At 41.8% G+C, this 22,202-nt stretch overlaps 2 protein-coding genes across 2 annotated transcripts in view; both read right to left on the bottom strand.

Annotated features, from left to right (window-relative positions):
- Positions 1-22,202, bottom strand: part of LOC142196879 (calpain-13-like) — a 347,930-nt gene that overhangs the window by 171,871 nt on the left and 153,857 nt on the right. The window lies entirely within an intron of this gene.
- LOC142197154 (calpain-13-like) overlaps positions 1-22,202 on the bottom strand; it is a 71,439-nt gene that overhangs the window by 42,257 nt on the left and 6,980 nt on the right. Inside the window, exons 2-5 of the mRNA XM_075267254.1 lie at positions 18,249-18,497; positions 3,789-3,858; positions 3,509-3,627; positions 1,007-1,140 (exon numbers count right to left, since the gene is read on the bottom strand). Coding sequence (XP_075123355.1) covers positions 1,007-1,140; positions 3,509-3,627; positions 3,789-3,858; positions 18,249-18,485 — 560 coding nt within the window. The 5' untranslated portion in view covers positions 18,486-18,497. The remainder of the gene's footprint in view (positions 1-1,006; positions 1,141-3,508; positions 3,628-3,788; positions 3,859-18,248; positions 18,498-22,202) is intronic.

The following is a 22,202-nucleotide window of genomic DNA, read 5'->3' as shown; positions in this document are numbered from 1 at the left end:
CAGAATAGTGAGCGCTGCTCTGGAGTATAATACAGGATGTAACTCAGGATCAGTACAGGATAAGTAATGTAATGTATGTACACAGTGACTGTACCAGCAGAATAGTGAGCGCAGCTCTGGAGTATAATACAGGATGTAACTCAGGATCAGTACAGGATAAGTAATGTAATATATGTACACAGTGACTGCACCAGCAGAATAGTGAGCGCAACTCTGGAGTATAATACAGGATAAGTAATGTAATGTATGTACACAGTGACTGCACCAGCAGAATAGTGAGTGCAGCTCTGGAGTATAATACAGGATGTATCTCAGGATCAGTACAGGATTAGTAATGTCATGTATGTACACAGTGACTGTACCAGCAGAATAGTGAGCGCAGCTCTGGAGTATAATACAGGATGTAACTCAGGATCAGTACAGGATAAGTAATGTAATGTATGTACACAGTGACTGCACCAGCAGAATAGTGAGCGCAGCTCTGGAGTATAATACAGGATATAACTCAGGATCAGTACAGGATAAGTAATGTAATGTATGTACACAGTGACTGTACCAGCAGAATAGTGAGTGCAGCTCTGGAGTATAATACAGGATGTAACTCAGGATCAGTACAGGATAAGTAATGTAATGTATGTACACAATGACTGCACCAGCAGAATAGTGAGCGCAGCTCTGGAGTATAATACAGGATGTAACTCAGGATCAGTACAGGATAAGTAATGTAATGTATGTACACAGTGATTGTACCAGCAGAATAGTGAGCGCAGCTCTGGAGTATAATACAGGATGTAACTCAGCATCAGTACAGGATAAGTAATGTAATGTATGTACACAGTGACTGTACCAGCAGAATAGTGAGCGCAGCTCTGGAGTATAATACAGTTTATAACTCAGGATCAGTACAATATAAATCAAGTATTTTTTGTCGATTTATTCTGTAAGGGGATTCTATCCTGGAGTAATGAAGCGTAATAATAGAAATACATATAATAGTCAGACATACTTAGCATACGCTTTCTCTAATAGAGACGGCCAAAACTCATTGCTGACACGCGGTTGTACTGATAAGTAGTTTCCATGGAGCATCGGCAGCCGATCGTCGACAACCACATCCACCCATTCTCCGTACTGCCAGAACTGAGAATGAAAAACACAAGATTTGTACAACATGTCAATAATGTGGACGTGATGGTTGTTACTTTTCTTACATTAGTGAATGCTCCCTCCACCCCTCAGCAGCCCCATGTCCCTGGACTGATAAGACTATAGATAACACATGCACGTCGCAGCCCAATAAAAGTCTATGAGACTGTTGCAGATCGCTAAGTATTGTATTCCACCATTTTTCCCCAATTCTTATGATCAGTGGAGGTCCCATTGGTCAGACTAGTACCAATCACATACTTATCACCTACCCTTTAGAATACAGGAGAAAACTTTTGTTTATGATATAATCCCTTTAAATTACTCATACCGCCATATAGTGCCCCTGCTGTACACATCATTGTATGGCAGAGACCACATACGGTCATTGTTATAGAGGGTCTCCTCTACTCTTTCCATTGTCCTTTTCTTCATCTTATTTGGGAGACGTTTTTGGGTTCTGCTTATACCGGCGATGTTCTATATTTACATAGCGCGGTAACCTCATGTCGCCCCGTCATGTGGTATATACAAATGTTTGCACACTGGGCTCTGCTCTTGCAATTTGCACATTGTTTGGAATGGATTATCCGGCCTAATCCAGGTGTAAGGACAAAGAAAACTCTCCAAAGACGGGATTAAGATGATCTAGAGCCAACTGAGCGAGCACCTTACCAGCCTCCTGCGGGAGATCCTTCTGCCCCCTCACAGGAGCTCAGACTTAGAATTATCATAGGAGAATGTCTACTTGTTATGGGTTAATCTTCAATTATCGCTGTAGACTGATCCTGCATAATTAATACTGAAATTCTGAGTAACATAAAATCCGCTATACTTTATGAGCCTGAAGGTAAAGCTACTGCAAGAAGTGGCTCCTGCTGTGGAAGACTCGGTGCAACCATGCTCTACCAGATCATTTATGTCAATGGGTGCAATGGAATTTCTGTGATGTACGGGGAAGATTTATTTAGCATCAGGGACACTCTTTACCCCCCTAAGTGCACCCCATCTTCCGAGTGCTCTGACACCCATAAATAATCTGCAATCTGTGGAAAATCCTAACAGTATATGTTCAATTTCCCTGCAGCACCACGAGAGGAAAAATGAAGCATTGCACAATGTCCATTGACATCAATGGGTTGTCTGTGTAATGCAATTACAACGTTTAGGAACACTTTAAGAGAAAAAGAGACTGTACTGATATAAGGATCAAATTACATAGAAGTCTATAGATATGGCTGGGGAGGAGCAAGATAGCTTAAAGGGGTATTCCCACGTCGTATACTCACCAGTCTTCACTGCTGTAAAATCTTCTTTCTTCCTGGTTTCTTGCGTCATTTGGTGGGCGGGGTTTCATATGCAACCTGCCCCCAAATTAACATGTAGCTCTGCCCACCTCATAGCGTGATCCTATGGGGCAGCAGAAGGGCCTGTGATGTCATCAAAGGTCCTCAAACAACACTATGTGCACAATATTGGACTATGAAGTACAGGCAGGAACAACTCCATTCTGTGTTACATACAGACACTGCCTGACTCTGCCATAATGAACGCAATTGTATTAGCTAGCCTGATAACTGGGAGAACAGAAGACGAGTTCAGAAATGAAAGCAGCTCCTCTCCTCTATCTGAGAGCAGGAAGCTAGGTCACGTGGTGCAGACACAGGAATAGCTAGATGCACAGGCTCGCTCTCGTGCACTTAACCCCACCTCCCTCCCCCATGAGAGCAGGCAGCTACATCACTTGACTTTTGAGCAGATAAGTCAAGGGCTGTGTCAACAATGAATTGAATAAAGTAAGATAGTGGACAAACAAAGCAGCTTTGCTGAAGCAGTGTATTTAGGAAAAGTCTTACATCCACATTAACAAGCAGTATAGATAGGATCCTTGTGATGGGACAACCCCTTTAATGAGAGGGGAGAGACACAGGCACAGACAGAGGCTGCTGCAGCTAAATGGGAAGATTCAGTTTCACCCCAAGTGCTTTGCTCACATCAGTACAGACTTGAATTTCTCTATAATGTCCTACTGATGCCTTTGAGTCAGTCATGTAGTGTTACCGAGAAGATTCTCCTCTACGTTCTGTGTGCAGTGTAAACACCCACCAGCTCAGGGAGAACTGAGCATTAGAAACAGAGCCTGAAGAGGGGAAAACTGCTCAAAATTTGCAATAAATAGTGTGGTTTATCATGTACATTATGCAAAGGTTGTTGAGAGGTTGGGGTTTAAGTCAAGCCAAAGCCAAATCATTGGAAAAACTAGAACACTGGATACAATTGACAATGTGTTATTACTGTTCGGATAACTCTTGGAAACCTTATGTTGCCAGAAAGATATCCCACACCAATCTTCACCTCTTACCCTGAAATGAAATATTCCAGCATACTTGTACGTGAACTCCTGGTCTTTGGGAATAACATTTTCCAGAAATTTTCGATGTAAAGTTAAAGATCCGACCACAGCGAGAACCCAACAGTCTCCTGCGGAGCAAAGAGAAATCTCGTAATGATCTGCGCGTTCAGCACCAGCGATAGATAATCGTACCAAGGCAACCCACCTATAACATGGGGCCACTAATAGGGACATCATGAATGGATTATCTTTATTAATGTCGATATTCAGAATGATATAATATCCCTACCTATTTCTCCTTGCATAATGTCGAATAAGCTGGCGCCATCAACCAGAAAGCGGGCGTCTCTCTGAAGCTCCTGTTAACAGAAATAAGAAGATTGGTAAGGACAAACCATACGGAGAACATGAAAATATAGCCATTATATCTCCAAAGGGTTAGAATATCTATCTATCTATCTATCTATCTATCTATCTATCTATCTATCTATCTATCTATCATCTATCTATCTATCTATCTATCTATCTATCTCATATCTATCTATCTATCTATCTATCTATCTATCTAATCATCTATCTATCTATCTATCTATCTATCTCATATCTATCTATCTCCTATCTATCTATCTATCTATCTATCTATCTATCTATCTATCTATCTCATATCTATCTATCTATCTATCTATCTATCTAATCATCTATCTATCTATCTATCTATCTATCTATCATCTATCTATTTATCTATCTATCTCATATCTATCTAACTATCTATCATCTATCTATCTCATGATATATCCTAAAATCAGGTGGTTTATGGAGGGTAACATGTTATATGTCAGTGATAACACCACTGGTGGTCTAGAGTGGTTAAAGGGATCCTATCACTCGGGCACAATTTTTTCTAGATACCACGTCGGAATAGCCTTAAGAAAGGCTATTCTTCTACCTATCATCGTCTTCTCTGCGCCGCCGTTCGCCTACAATCCTGGTATGCAATTTCTTGGTATGCAAATTAGCTCTCTCGTAGCACTGGGGGCAGGCCCCAGAGCTCAAACAGCACTGGGGGTGTCCCCAATGCTGCAAGAGAACTCTATCCAGCTCCGCCTCCATCTTCATCAGCAGCGTCCTCTTCAGCCTCTTCTTATGGCAGTGGACTTAGGGCAGAGTAGACTGCGCATGCCCACAGACCACGAGAAAATGGCCACTTGCACAGTATTGTAAGCAGCAGCGTGGAGAAGACGTCGAAGTGTAGGAGAAGAATAGCCTTTCTTAAGGCTATTCCGACGTGGTACCTAGAAAAAATTGTGTCTGAGTGATAGGATCCCTTTAACGTATTAATATAGTATTACATTTGGTGGTCTATGGGTGTTAATATGTATGAATGAATGAATATGTTACATGTTAGTGATAATATCCCTGGTGGTCTAGGGCAGTGAGGAGGTTTTGTTATGTGGCCCTATGGATTTTTTGTATGCGGCCCCTCCATGAGCTTCTATCCATACGTACAAACATCACTGCACCGCTACATCACTGACGCTCTCCTGTCACATTAGATTTGATATTCTGGATTTATCACAATAACTGCAGATTGTAATCTGTGTCTCTCAATTACGGAGGAGATTTTCATCAGTGTCTTATTCAGAGGTGAAGTGATTATTTCATTTGGTTTCTTTCGAGAAGACGCTTTCATCTAATCACTGAACTCTACTCGACAACCTCCTCCAACGCGTCTCCTGGAGCTGATAAAATAACACTTCTGATGAACAGTAACTTTTACTTTGCACATTGCGTCGGTGTTCATATTCGTCAAGTTCACGGAGATAAGAGGCCTGTTCCCGTGATACATAATGGTGTAACCCCTTCAGGGCCAAGAGAATTTTCATCTTTATGTTTTTGAATTTTATTCCCCACCTTCCAAAATCCATAACTTCTTTATTTTTCACTGATGAGGCCATAGGAGGGCTCGATTTTTACTGGACGAGTTGCATTTTACAAAGGCATCCTAGGTTATTCTGTATGGTGTATTGGGAAGCCGTGACAAAAATTTAGAATGGGGTCAAATTGGGAAAAAATAGCAGTTGCACCATTTTCTTACTGTTTTTTTTGGATGCATTCAATTTATCAAACACATCTATGCTAATTGTCAGGCACTGATGGGGGATATTGAGATATTGTGCCATTGTAATGTCTACAAAGAAGTCCTATATAGAACACACATAATAGTGCCATATAGTGCACAATATAATATACTGTACATCCATGACATGCCACAATTTAGGTATAGGCCATTGTGGGAGCCCGGTTCTTGCCTTTGCCGTAATCTCATATATTTGCAAATTTGCCAATCCTTCAACGTAATATTTTTATCTTGTCTCTCCTACATTTTTCAGATCCCATTTGCCCATTATACGGTCATTTTATTTTTTCTCATTTTTTTCTAGTTACATTACATTAGTATACAATTCCACATTGAAATAAATTAAATCGTTCACACGCTATTAACTTCGTTCCAAAACCCCTGGAAAGTAAAAAGACAATAAAAAAAATAATTCTCTGATTCATGCTTAAAAACACACACAAAATTGAAAAGTGTAGATCATTTTACAGAGCATTAATCCCCCTAATCCAGTCCACGGGCGCATTAAAGGTACAGTCTTCTTAATACATTTACAGCCCACAATCCCACAGGAAATAAGAATAAGTCACACAATGATCGTGGCCGAATAATCACAGAAAATACGGATCATAAAGCAACACTGGAAGAAGCTGAAGAATTTTTGTTTTAATATTATTTTAATGTAAATTCAACTGGAAGAAAATCTGTAGACACTGTATAGAAAAAATAATATTATGTAAAAATATAACTAAAAACAAACAAACATATAACTATAATACTGCCCCCTATGTACAAGAATATAACTACTATAATACTGTTCCTATGTACAAGAATATAACTACTATAATACTGCTCCTATGTACAAGAATATAACTACTATAATACTACTCCTATGTACAAGAATATAACTACTATAATACTACTCCTATGTACAAGAATATAACTACTATAATACTACTCCTATGTACAAGAATATAACTACTATAATACTGCTCCTATGTACAAGAATATAACTACTATAATACTACTCCTATGTACAAGAATATAACTACTATAATACTACTCCTATGTACAAGAATATAACTACTATAATACTACTCCTATGTACAAGAATATAACTACTATAATACTGCTCCTATGTACAAGAATATAACTACTATAATACTACTCCTATGTACAAGAATATAACTACTATAATACTACTCCTATGTACAAGAATATAACTACTATAATACTACTCCTATGTACAAGAATATAACTACTATAATACTACTCCTATGTACAAGAATATAACTACTATAATACTACTCCTATGAACAAGAATATAACTACTATAATACTGCCCCTATGTACAAGAATATAACTACTATAATACTACCTCCTATGTACAGGAATATAACTACTATAATACTACTCCTATGTACAAGAATATAACTACTATAATACTGCTCCCTATGCACAAGTATATAACTACTATAATACTACCTCCTATGTACAAGAATATAACTACTATAATACTGCTCCTATGTACAAGAATATAACTACTATAATACTACTCCTATGTACAAGAGTATAACTACTATAATACTGCTCCTATGTACAAGAATATAACTACTATAATACTACCTCCTATGTACAAGAATATAACTACTATACTACTACCTCCTATGTACAAGAATATAACTACTATAATACTACTGCTATGTACAAGAATATAACTACTATAATACTACTCCTATGTACAAGAATATAACTACTATAATACTGCTCCTATGTACAAGAATATAACTACTATAATACTGCCTCCTATGTACAAGAATATAACTACTATAATACTGCCTCCTATGTACAAGAATATAACTACTATAATACTGCTCCTATGTACAAGAATATAACTACTATAATACTGCTCCTATGTACAAGAATATAACTACTATAATACTGCTCCTATGTACAAGAATATAACTACTATAATACTGCTCCTGTGTACAAGAATATAACTACTATAATACTACTCCTATGTACAAGAATATAACTCCTATAATACTACTCCTATGTACAAGAATATAACTCCTATAATACTACTCCTATGTACAAGAATATAACTCCTATAATACTACTCCTATGTACAAGAATATAACTACTATAATACTGCCCCCTATATACCAGAATATAACTACTATAATATTGCCCTAATAGATAGACATATTGGCCAGTCTAGGGTCTCGCTCTATAATCTGATATGTACATGTTACATTAGGCTTATTACGCCTTCTATATTTGGTGCACATCTTATTGTTAAGCAGGTGTCACTTATTCCCGGCAGATGGTTTTGTTTTCCTCCGGTTTCCATATTTATATTTGCTGCTCAGGTTTAATGTGCTCTTAAATATTTATTAGATGTCAAGTTGGGTTCCGTCTCCTCACACACGGGCTCTTGCAGATTGGAGATGCAGCAGGTAGGCAGCGCAGCCCTGGGCTCTGTCTGGAGGTCACCTTCAGGAGGAATTAATTGGTGACTGCTTTCTCATCACATAGATACATAGATTTATTGTGTGCACTGAGGTTTCACACATACAGGTCCAGCAGGACAGGAGCCGAGGTAAAATAGGAATTTTAAATACTGGTCATGAACCATTCCTGGGATCCGGAAAAAGGGAGACCCGAAGGCCACCTTGGTCTGAAGTCATTGTGAAGGAGACTTAAAGAGTATGGGGGAAATTTCTATACATACAGTTCCAAGCAGCTCATATACATTTAGTCTACCATGGATACAGTGAAACACTAGGGTGTTGCTGGTCATGACGTATTATATATGACAAGAGCATTTACCAACTACTGTTATAGCAGTATAGAGAGGTGCATTATGGGAACATGAGTCATCAATTCCAAAGAAAACCATCATCTTTATCATCATGTACTTCATATCCATTGCACCAGAGCAGGATTCATTCATACAGCATTATGCAGAGGGGGTCCTCAGTGGTAGACATGTTCTCATGTATCCCTGTATAGTGCTCCTTCTATAATTTACATATTCTACTATGGATGAATATACAATGTTTCATCCAGATGGCTCTGTTGACCTTCAATTAATAAACTGACTCTGTGGGTTCCACTGACTCCACTTTCTAATTATCATGAGATGCCTCTGTTGACCCTGCTCTACAATGATCATGAGATGCCTCTGCTGACCCTGCTCTACAATGATCATGAGATGCCTCTGCTGACCCTGATCTACAATGATCATGAGATGCCTCTGATGACCCTGCTCTACAATGATCATGAGATGCCTCTGCTGACCCTACTGTAAAATGATCATGGGATGCCTCTGCTGACCTAGTCCTCTAACAATAGTGAGATGACTCTGCATATTTTTGCCTCTAATGATGAGATGACTCTTCTGACCTTGCCCTCTAATCACAAAAAATTACTTTGCTGACTCCATCTACTAATAATCATGAAATGATTCTAATGACCCTGCTTTACCATGTTCCTGAGATGAATCTGCTGACCTAGTCTTTAAAGGGATCCTATCATTGGATACCCTTTTTTTCTCCCTAACACAAAGGAATAGCCTTATGAAAGGCTATTATCTGCTACCTTTAGATTTCTTCTCCGCGCCGCTGTTCAGTAGAAATCCTGGTTTTCTTCGGTGTGCAAATGAGTTCTCTTGCAGGAGTGGAGGCGGTCCCCAGTGCTCAAACAGAACTGGGGGCGTCCTCAATGCTGCGAGAAAAATCTCCAGCGACACCTCTATATTCTTCTGGAACGCCCTCTCCTTGTGTCTTCTTCTGTCCTGGGTTTAAATCTTCTAGGCCTTGGGCAGAGCCGACTGCACATGCCCGGGCCACAGGAAAATGGCTGCTTACACCAGCTTACTGTGGCCCGGACATGCGCAGTCGGCTCTGCCTGAGGCCCGAGGCCTAGAAGATTGAAACCCAGGACGGAAGAAGACACAAGGAGAGGGCGTTCCAGAAGAAGATAGAAGCCTCACTGGAGATTTCTCTCGCAGCATTGGGGGATGCCCCCAGTGCTGTTTGAGCGCTGGGGCCTGCCCCCATGGCTGCGAGAGAACTCATTTGAATACCGAAGAAAACCGGGATTTCTACCGAACGGTGGCGTGGAGAAGACATCTAAAGGTAGAAGATAATAGCCTTTCTTAAGGCTATTCTTACGTGTTAGGGAGAAAAAAAGGGTATCCAATGATAGGATCCCTTTAATATTAGTGAAATGACTCTGCTGAGCAAAGCTTCTCATAGTAGTGAGAAGACTGTGCTGACCATGCCTCAATCGAAACATCAAAGCTCGGGATATGTATTTGTATGAATAGCTGGATATTCCAGCCCAAACTTCTGCTGAGTTCATTTTAACTATTGAAATATAATAGTTATAGTGAATTGTATTTGAATGTTTGGAAAGCGACCATCCTACGACTAGAAGTCTGAGTTGACTTTTCCTATTTGCCATTCACAGTGCCTATCAAATATATATATTGTTGATTCTTTATGTTTAGCCAAATGACTGGACATATCTGCCTTAAATAACCCATATTAACCAATAGAAGCTTACAGATCCTTATTTCGTAGCCTCACTGACATAAGCGGTTTTAGACCACATTTCCATAAGAACTCAGACAGTTTTTGTATTAGACAGAATTCCCATAACAATCCAGCGACATATTCACAACAGCGAATATGGCTCCTCTGGCTTCCACATCAAAGGCCTTCTTCAATAACTCATCAGATAACCCCTTATTAGTTCACAGAAGCTGGCAGGTCCTTCCTTCTTAGCCTCACTGACATACACACAGTTGTAGACGAGATTTCCATAACATCCCAGCCACGTTATAAGAGGTTGGCTTTATAGCACTAGGTTTCTAACCACACACACAAACGAAATAGACCCGTGCAAAGTCGGATAATTCTATTAGTATCATAGAAGAAGGCCCTGAGACATCAGATGCCTTCTTGACATAAAATGCCGCTCTTGGCGTCTTCTAAAGTGACTCCCTTTCAGTTTATTTGGATGTAGTTTGATGCATTTTGCTATTTGAGGGTATATTACGCATCTCGGCAGATGGTGGCTTTTGCTATACTGTCTTGGTAAATGGAGCAGTACCACATATAGCGCTGGGAACGGGGGGGAGGGGAACTTGAAAGTATGAAGGATAAGCCGACCTTGTGGAATGAACCTCTGTAGAGAGATGTGTTGTGAAGCGGAGACTCTGCCCTGATCTTCACACAACTTCATTTTACTGACATATCCCTGTAGGGCTTTGATGCAAATGATAAAGATGCAAACGCAGGGCGCTCAGTGTACCTTAAAGTGCAAATTCTGCTGTGAAGGGAAAACAGCCTGACAGATGCACATTGGTTAGTGCTGCCGAGGAAATGACCGAAGGAAAAGGAAAAATCATTCTGGGCTTGTAATGCTGAGCTGTGTATAATGATATTAACCATTAAGATGCCTGAAGACCTGGGCAGCCATAATGATGGTGATAATATGCCTGGATTTAAAGGGGCGGGCTACTTTCAACAAATTTTTGCTAAAATCCCTTAAACTATTTCTGTGTGACTTGTGTCCATCAGTCACATTATACATTGCCCCTCACTGGTTATGTGACACAGCAAGCCTTGGTTGTGTTATCCATAGGGTACAAGATCACATGACTGACGTATATGATTGTGTTCTCGACAGTCCCTGGATGGATTGACGTCTGTATAAGCACTTAATGTGGAAATCATGTGACCACCGCCATCTTGTTCTGTTTATATAGTCCATAGAAGGGAATCTAGTGGCCTTCCGCTGTATGATGTGATGTATGTATGTATATATGTATGTTTGTCACACAACAAATACTTTAGGATCTTTAAGTAAATTTTTAGAAAGTGGCCCACTCTACAAGCCTTGATCTATGGCATTACCTGCATGTTAAGGATATAACTCTGCTGACCTCTTCCCTCCAATACTGATGAGATGACTCTGGTGACCCCATCCTGTGATGATAATGAGATGACTCTGCCGACCTGGTCCACTGTTGACTCTGCTCTCGTAATAATGAGGTGAATCTGATTACCCTGCCATCTAATTGTAATGGGAAATGGATGTATGCCACCTACTGGAGGGGTACTAAGGTAGGTGACTGCTGACCAAAGACCAGATGGACTCTGATAGGAGGCACCAGAGGGTACAGGCAGAGGGATAGTCAGGAACAGGCCGGAGGTCAGGGCAGGCAGCAGATAAACAAGGTTATACAAACCAATGAGTCAGAGCAGGCAGATCAAGTTCAGAAGTCAAGGACAGGCCGGGGTCATAGGCAGCTGAACAGAGTCAGGATCAGACACATGGTCAATAAATAACCAAAGATCAACCATCAATAATCTATAGAAAGGAATAAACAGGAGCAGGAAGTGCCAGAAACTGCATGGTGTGAACTGGAGCAAGCCAGTGACTGTAATCGTTAGGAGAGAGAGCACGACAAGGGGCACATATAGTTACATTAATGATAATGAGATAACTTCACTGATGAGTACTCTAATGATAATGAAGTGAATCTATTGACCCATCTTCTAATAATGAAGAGAATCTACTGAACCATACTTCAATGATAATGATATTACTCTGCTGAGTCTGTCCTATAGTGAAAATTATATGACTTTGCTTAACAATTCAATGAGATGACTCTGCTGACCAATAAACTAATTTTAATGAGATGACTCTGCTGAATCTTTCCTATAATGCTAATTAGATGACTCTGTTGACCAATAAACTAATATTAATGAGATGACTCTGCTGACTCTGTCCTATAATCATAATTAGATGACTATGCTGACTCATCCTGTAATAAAGACACTGATTAACAATCCAATGAGATGACTCCGCTGACCAATAAACTAATATTAATGAGATGACTCCACTGACCAGTAAACTAATATTAACGAGATGACTCTGCTGACTCTGTCCTATAATGATAATTAGATGACTCTGCTGACTCATCCTCTAATAATAAGGACTCTGCTTAACAATCCAATTAGATGACTCTACTGACTCCTGTCCTACAATGATAAAAAAAATGACTCTGTTTTCTTTTTCCTGTATTGATAATTATGTGAATCTGCTGATCCTGTCGTCGGTATTAAAAAAAAAAGATGACTGCGCTGACCTTGTCATCTATTGATTCCACTGTCTAGTAATAAGGTATGTGCTTACCCCACTGTCTAAAGAATATAAAGATATCTCTGCTGACCCTGTCCTCTAATGTACGCTGACCCTGTCTTCTAATGATAATAAGATGAGTCTGCTGACTTCGGCCTAACCTCTGCCTCTGATGATAGTGGGATGACTCTGCTGACCCTGTCCTCTAATGTACGCTGACTCTGTCTTCTAATGATAATAAGATGAGTCTGCTGACTTCGGCCTAACCTCTGCCTCTGATGATAGTGAGATGACTCTGCTGACTCTGTCCTCTAATGCATCGTGACAGTGTCTTCTAATTATAATAAGATGAGTCTGCTGACCTCAGCCTAGCTTCTGCCTCTGAAGATAGTGAGATGACTCTGCTGACCCTGTCCTCTAATGCATGGTGACAGTGTCTTCTAATGATAATAAGATGAGTCTGCTGACTTCAGCCTGACCTCTGCCTCTGATGATAGTGAGATGACTCTGCTCTGATTTCCATACAGTATATTCATTACTTTCTGATACATTCCCTTTAATAACATAAGTAAAGGGTTTCTCCCCATCGTCCACACCAGTTGTGGTGAACCCCTATAAAACCTTACATTGTCTTCCAGGCATCTCCGCCTCATCACAACAAAGTCATTAACTTGAGATTTGATTATATAAACTAATTACAATGTAATTATTTGTTACTTTTCGTTCTCACGCGGCGGCGGCGTATCACCAGCTGATCTGTATCAAGACGTCGTGTTTGACTAATGACAATGGAACGCTGCTTAAGTGAGTGAACAAGAAGTCATTTACTGGCAAACACGAGAGAGAGACATATAATGGGTATAGCAGTAACGACGACTGACATCTAGGTGGCGGCGAAGGGTCATCTCCTATATGATACAGTGTTTAACTATTACCACCCAACATGGGAAACTAAGAGAGATGGCGATGTTATTAAAGGGAAACTCCAGCCAAAACTTTATAATCTTAATTCTGTGTAGATTAATTTTATAACTAATCTTTATTGGGGTCAATGACCAATTTTATGATACAAAGTTCCAAATCGCCTGCATAGAAATAACATTATAAAAAACTTTGTATATCAGTATTATAGTGTATATACATGATGAATAGCACTATTATTATACACACTCCATCTCTAATTTTCAGCTGGTGGCTGGATATTAGCTGATATCATCTCTTCCATACTCTAAACACAGTATGTAGAGGAGAATCTGCTCCATAACACTCTCTCACTCATAAGCTGGAGCAGGATCATATAGGACATTATAGAAAAGTACTGACCTGTACTGATTTATATAAAGCAATTGGGAGGAAATAGAAAGATTACAGATAGAAGTCATGTCTGTGTATTCTCTCTCATTCAGCTTCTTCTCCCTCCTTCCCCCACACCTCTCCGTAGACTTCTAGTGTAATATGATACTCTGTCTTCCATAACTAATTAGCATTGTTTGCCTTGAGCTGGTTGCTGGTGAGTAACTGCTGTGATGTTTCCATAGCTCAACTCACAGTAAGTAGAGAAGAATTAGCTCCATAACTCTCTTTCACTCACTCAGAAGGTGAAGCAGGAACATATAGAAAAGTATTAACCTGTACTGATTCAGGCAAAGTATTTGGAGTGAGATTTAAAGCTTAGTGTTATCTACAGAAGTCATGTCTGTGTCTCCTCTCTCACTCAGCTTCTTCTCACTCCTTTCCCTGCCCCTCTCCATAGTTGTCTATTGTGAGCTGTGATATAACACCCTGTGATATCACACTTTTATGATTTGACACCCTGTGCTGCTCTGCAGTCTCCATCTCTAATCTTCAGTTCTCCCTAAGATAGTGACTGCAGACTAGCTGCTATGAGGTCTTCCATAGACAGCACACAGACAGTAAAGGATAATCTGCTCCAACTGTGTCTCCTCTCTCTTCTCCTCACTCTTTTCCCTGCCACTAGTCACAGATGTCTATTGTACCATCTTATATGACACCTCTGTTGCTCTAGAAAGGCAGATGGGGCAGAGATTTCAGAGAGAATGTCTGTTTAAGGGGAGGAGCCTAATAAGTGGAGAAAAAAGCATTTTTCTCTGATAATCTATCATCTATTTCTAGGGGAGCCATAGACTATGATAATGGTGGATGAAGTTGTCAGGGACAATAATCTTGTATGAGGGTCATTGAGGTCCCCACTTTACCTCTCCATACCCCCATAGGGGCCATTAAAGGGGTTGTCTAGACCAGATTGCATCTGGACCCTGATACTGGGGCCTATACATGACTCCTGCCCTATAGAATGTAACTTATTTATTTATTCACCTTGCTTATATATCGCCAACCTATTCCGCAGCACTTTGCAGAGATATTATCATCACTGTCCCACATAGGGCTCACAGTCTAAATATAGAAAAGAAACTAACCCCATATATAAATAATGGTCGTGTCAAGAAAGTAAGAAAAAACATAAGCCCGTGAACTTTAGAACCTGCGATAGGACTTGTGTGTGCCGAGTATTAGATGACGGCGGCTCATTGTGACAACATTATAATAGTTCTGTACGGAGATAACCGCACGGGTCATAGTACAGGACTCTGGACAGCAACAAACACCTGCATGAGATCTGCACCCCATCCCCCTCCTCCCTCCACCCATACAAACCGGTTACTGATTGGTACAGTTCGACCCCTTGTTGTCAGCTGGGCCCCCAACGATAAGGTAATGGCTGCCGGGACCCCTAGGGATGGTGAAACTTCCAACCCCCTGCATAAACCTACAGATAATGATAAAATCCTTTCTACCTGCAGCCACCACTAGAGGGGGATCTGGAGCTTCTGGAGTACCAATTACTAAAAGTGTCTAAATCATCGAATTTTGGTACATTTGAAACATCAAGTGCCATGATGACACTCCCTTTAAGAAAATGAATAACATTACTAGTCTATCAATTTTAGTGGCTGCTTGTAATATCTCCTCTCCCCTATAGTGGCCACTCTTGGGATACCGATCAGCATCATACATGTACTATACTGTACATGTATGTACAGTATAGTACTATTGTACTATACATTTCATGCGGATATTTGCTCATTCACCGAGGATACACCTAGTTTATACATATTGGTTTTAGTGCTGAACTGGTCTTGGACTCCTCATTGTGCACCTTTCGATAAGTCATCCTGCTGATCCACAACGAGCCCTTAGTCAACACGAAACAGCTCAGTCCAAACAAAGGACTTCTAGAAGGTTCCAGCACTGTGCTTATTTTTATATTAAAAGCTTAAAGGGGGTTTCTTAGGATAGGACACCCAGCACCGACAGCCGGGGCCTTTTGAATTAGCTGGTCACATGGCCTGACTGCAGCTCAGCCCCATTCAAATAAATGGGCTGAACTGCAATATCAAGCCCAGCCACTATACAATGTCCGGAGCTGTGAGCAGTCTGTACACTGCTGCTTCTGCAGCTGATCAGCCTAGAACCTGGGTGTCAGACCCTGCCCATCTATAACTGATGACCTAGTTAATCAATTATGTAGCCTGGAAAAATCATTTAATGGCACGTATGGAAAGACTTGATTACATAGAAGATTATATTTCTGGGTTTATTGGTTAAGGTGACTATAAGATATAGTACCCTACTATGGAATGATAAGAGGCGGTCGTCATTTAGGATACTTATTTAGCATCCAAAACAGATACAAAGAGTGTCCCCGGCACTGGAGGACCTGGGATGTCCCTGTACTACACAAACGGTCCATTGATTTCAGTGACAACTGTGTAATACGTCCTCCTCCCTGTGGTGGCGCTGTAGGGGAATTGAACACTTGCTGCTAATCTGCTCTGCAGACCACAGCTGATCCCTGGTGTTCCTACAGATCATAGTTAGGGCTTCTGATTCTGAGTATTCCAATGTACTGTATTGTCGGTATCAATGGCCGAGAATATGAGGATCATGAACAGGGGACCCCTGAGAATTCCCTTATAGTGTGTCGGACAATGGACCCTACACAGGAGATACATTTCATCGAAATTAATTTTGTACATCCAATGACCTAAAATACATTGTAGCAATCGATGTCCAACCCAGGTCAACAGAATATTCCGCCATTAGTGAATCGCATCTGTCACTGTCAGGAAACCGATCTGAGTTGTCTTCTGTAATTATAGAGACGTCTTCATCTAATCTACCAAGGAAGTCCCAGCGTCTTTACAAGAAAATAATCCGGAACTTTCCTGAATAGGAATGTATCGCCAAATATCGTCAAATTTATTTATATTTTTACAATGGTCTACTAATAAAAAGCTGGTAACAAGGTCTCTATCTACTGAGACTCCTAGTGTTTAGTTGTACTCTCTGGATAACGCAACATTAAGTATTTCATTTTCCTGCAGCACCTCCACAGGTGAAGTAGAGTATTACACAATTTTCTTTAAAATCAATGAGCTGTCTGTGTAGTGTTTGGATTTGTTCAGTCTTTCAGAGAACTCTCCATTTTAGCAATTTCATAGAGTTTGCCCCAAAACATTAACCAAATCCTTACAGGGTTCTATACAATTTATTTTTCTAATCCAGACAACCTATTTTAGGAGAATTTCTTACTCTACTGCATGAAATACTTGTAAATATTCTTGTTCTGTTCACGTCAATGAAAACTGACTCCCATTAAGTTTTTCCAGTCTGAATATTGGTTGCCAATCTTTGGAAGAGTTCATCAGTCTGACACCCAGCACCCCCACTGATCAGCTGTTCAGAGTGTAGAATATGGAGCTGGAAGCAGATAGCTCTGTACACCATGTAGGAGCCATGTGGTGCTATTGCAACTCAGTTCCCATTCACATGTGCTGAGAACATCTGGTCACTAGAGGTACCAGGAATTGGAGCTGCGTCGATCTGATATTGAGGACCTGTTTTAAAGAATAGTCGTCAAGATCCAATCTTGGAAGACCCCTTTAATACTTACAATGCTACTGTTTGGTTATGGCTTAGAGCAGGGGTGCTCACACTTTTTGAGCATGTGAGCTACTTTAGAAACTGATCAAGGGATCTACTACCCACTTCTTGTGGGCGGGGGTAGGGCGGGGCGGGGCGGGGGTAGGGCGGGGCGGGCCAGGGGTGGGGCCTGTGGACAGGGCAGAGCGTGAGAGCAAGAGACAGCTCTCCGGTGTCTGCTTGTTCACAAAGCAGGCTGAGAATCATCTCTGGACACTGGCAGGCGGGGCCGCCGCAGCCCTGACTGCGAACGAGTGCAAGGCCCCGGCCTGCCAGTGTCCGGAGATGATTCTCAGCCTGCGCTATCAACAAGCAGACACCAATCCCGCGATCGACCCATACGTCCTTCGTGATCGACCGGTAGATTGTGATCGACGTATTGGACACCCCTGGCTTAGAGAATTTGCGAAAATGTGCAATAATATTGATATTTGTAATATTTTGGTGCTACTTATAGTAATTGTATCTTACGGTTGGTCGTTTCCACTTGATGCTGAGTAGTTTATCCTGTGATAGTAAATGTTGTCCGATAGAGTAGAGGTTGGCCGGGAACATGTCATCCTCAAAGAGCTGCTTCCTGCTGATGCACAGGTCCCGGATGCTGTTAAAGTCTTGTCCTTTGAACTTTTTGGGGTTCTCTACAGTCCCGGTTTTTCTCTGGGTCTGTTGCCCCTCGGCCACTTTCTGATACACCCCAGGGATCGGCATTCTGGCTTGAAGCTATGATAGAAGGAGAATAGTTACATAATATCACGTTAGCGACAATGTAAAAAAATACGTCATCAATGTAACCTCCGGATTTCACTGCATGAGTAGAAATTTGATTTGCAAACCAGTCAATACAGCAGAAAGATGGCCACGTCCTGCCTGGGATTTGGGTCAATTTGTCTACAAATAACTTTGCTTCTGTTTTGAATAAAGTTATTTGAACAATTCCAGGAACAACCACATAGCAGGTAAACCAGGAGGGATGAACTGGAAGCGCGGAAATATCTACGGCGTAGGACTGGACTCACCTGGAGAACTTACATTTACTACTATTCTTAGCAAATGATTTCTGTAACGTGCAATAGTTTTAGGCAGGTGTGGAGAAAATGCTGCAAACTAAGAAGGCTTTCAGAAATCGAAGGGTTAATGGTTTACTTTTTAAGTGAACGGAGGAAAGAAAAAGGTAAATCCCATCAATATTTGGTGTGACCTTTGCCCTTTGGAGGAGGAGGAGTCCTGGAAGTGAGGATATGGCCCTGCAGATATAGCCCTGATCTCATCCTCCAGTCTGTCTGGGATGACACAAAGAGACAGACGGATTGGAGCAAGCCTACACCTCCAAGATGGCGGCGGGAACAACCTCCCTGCCCAGCTCTTTCAAACACTGTCTAGAAGTACCAAGAAGAACTGATGGAAGGCAAAGGGCAAAGGTCACACTAAATATTGATGGGATTTACATTTCTCTTTTCTTCATTCCTAAAAATAACTTATTAACCCTTCTAGTTCTGAAAGCATTCTTACCGCGCGGAATTTTTTCCTAAATCTTTTGCGCGGTCCTGTATATTCGGGGCTTCACTCGAGGGGCAACGAAGGATTTGCAAGACGTTACAGGGAAAGTGTCAACAGATAATGATCTATTTTTCGGAAACCAAGTTTTTATGTCAGACTTCTTTTTGTAGAATTTCCCTGCATTTCCATGTAGCAGGCTTTGTCTCCTCCGCTCGGCCCCTGGGGCCCAGTATTCGACACAATTGGTTGGTGTTAAAAATAGCTTTGGGACTTTTTTGCAAAAACTTCAAAAACCAGGACCCAGCAGCTTCCGTGTAGTTATGAGTGAGCAGAAGATTTTACGAAGCTTATTATCAGGCGCGGCGTTACATGTCACACGGTGCATGCAAACAGCCTGATTTCCTGCACGAGCAGCAGGAGCCGAGTTTACCGGCTGTTCCGCTGCTGCCGGCCTTCCATTTACTGGCTTTTATCTCGGCTTGTGCTTTTCATCCTCTGACTTGGCTTTTTCTTCACACAAGTGTTATAATTAAAGCAAATAAAGATAATGAGCTGGAGAAAATCACAAGCGAGGTCAAGCAAAGCCTTCCAAATCCTTGGGGGCCAAGCTGTAAAACCGTCACAATTCATATTCTGTACCATCGGAGAGTGTTGTCTTGTCCGTCCTCATTTAACTTGGAAATAAAGTTTTGCTATTATAAGAGTTACATTCTGATAGCCCCTTCCTTAAAACACTGCAGCGGGGTTGTAGCTATGCCGGTGCCGCCATTGGAGTTGAACCCCAGCAAGCGGCCTGAAGCGACCGCTTCAGGCGGCGCTATGTCAGGGCCCCAGGGAGGGAGGCATTTTTGCTTACCTAAGCCAGTCCAGGACAAGCTGTCCTGGACTGGCTTAGCTCCGAGCGGTGGATTGGAGAGGTTGCTGGAGCAGCGCTGCTCCAGCGGCCTCCCCTCAAGCTCAGGCAGAGAGCAGGTCCTCTCCGTGCCTGCTCGCTGCCTGTGAACGCCGCTAAGCCCCGCCCCCTTCGCGCCGCCACGCCCCCTTCGTGCCATCATGCCCCCTCCACTCCGGGGGCCGGCTTTCTGTCATTCGCCTCGGGTGGCGAAAGGGGCAGGTTCACCCCTGGCGGCGGGGGTGTAGCTATGGCGGTGCCGCCAGGGGTGAACCTGCCCCTTTCGCCACCCTGGCAATGTCGGACCGAGAACCGTATCAGAACCCCACTATTTTTTGCACTGGGAGGTCATGTGCTGAAAAAGAAATTTCCTGCCCTATCAAAAACAGTGCTGAAACCACAGCAGGTGGTTGCACTCGGAGTAGCCCCTTTGTGTTCCTGGAGATACAGCACCACTTATGTGCAAAGGTCGTATCTGGCATTGCAACTCACATTCATTCATTGGAATGTGGAGGTGGTTGCACTACTAAACATGCGCTCTATGAGTTGAGAAGGAGCAGCGTATATTAGGGCTGGTATAATGGATGCCATTGTGCCCACTACATGTGAAATGTCCCCACTGTGGGACTATTAAAGGATTATCTTATCTTATTACAAGCCGGCCGTCCATGTAATACAATCTCCATTGTGATTCTAGATGAACTATTACCACCTCCACTAACTTCAATATTTTTGATCCTTTAATAGCCGCCTCTCTACTGATTCCGACACAGTTGGAATTTTTTCTCTAGCCCCTACCATTCCTAAGTAATCAGTGTGTTTTGATTCCTGATATGATAACTAGACTCCCTAATGTGAAGTAGGTGGTGTCAGGCAGAGGGGCGTGACTCTGACACTGTCCACCTCTGATTGGAGCTCTGAGTCACACCCCCTTGCCTGACACCACCCACCTTCCATTAGGGAGTCTAGTTATCATATCAGGCATCAAAACTAACAGCACTGATTACTCAGGAAGGGTGGGGGGTAAAGAAAAAATCCAATTGTGCCAGAATCAGTGAAGGGTAGGGGTGGGTGAGTTTGGGGCTATTAAAGAATGAAAAGAGCTCAACTTAGTGGAGGAGGTGAAAGGTCGTCTTTGACCCTAATGGGCAAACATTACATATGATGGCACCTGCAATGTGAATTTTCTGGCATTTTAGCAGTTATTTTCCTGTGACTCTCAGTGGCCATGTAGCCTGAGTCCTAAGGTGAAGGAAGTGAATAATACACCACCTGCAATAACTGCACTATGTGAATGACCCCTTGGAGCCCAGCTACACTTTAATGTATAGCCGGACATTGTTTACACAAGTGTTAATTACCTGGTCATTACCTGTAATACTGACACTACAAAGTCTTAGCAGAGGGCAGATAGTCTGGACATCCTATTTACTAGTATATGGGCCCGGAGGGGACAGGGGGCCAATCCGGCCACAGGGAGGTTTGTAACAAGTGTCCTTCTTCTCTTACTCACAGTTCACACTCGTCACCGATCTCGTACACATTGTATCCTTCTAGTAAGCCCATCTCAGACATCATATCCACTCCAGTCTACAGGTCGCCATATATATGTGTGTGCTTATGATACGTATATGCAAGTGTAATGTGTATAAGCCTGATTTATACACCCTTGTGTATATACATAGTGTGTACAGGTGTGTATAATATGTAAATGACACATGTCTGAGCCCCCGCCATGGCAAAACTCATTGTCTAGGGATAAACATGATGTGGTCGCTGAAAAACACCCACAAAACCGCAATAACAGCAGCCAATAGTCATTAGACAGTCGTGATCCAACAGATATCAGTGGCGGCTGACTGAGCCGTGTGGTTTTCAGTCACATCCCAGTGTATGTCAGCCACGTCTGGCCTTGTCTTAGAGAATCATTCCCCAAATTATCTGCCTGTCCTGGTTTCAACTTATACCACATGGGCAGGATGTAGCGGGAAGATGGGGGTTTGGGTACAATAAGGAGGAGGGAGAACCAAGCTGAA

Source organism: Leptodactylus fuscus, chromosome 3 (genome assembly GCF_031893055.1).
Source record: "Leptodactylus fuscus isolate aLepFus1 chromosome 3, aLepFus1.hap2, whole genome shotgun sequence".
Classification (NCBI taxonomy): Eukaryota; Metazoa; Chordata; class Amphibia; order Anura; family Leptodactylidae; genus Leptodactylus; species Leptodactylus fuscus.
The sequence above is the reverse complement of the archived record's forward strand: the minus strand, read 5'-3'. Positions and strand labels throughout refer to the sequence as shown.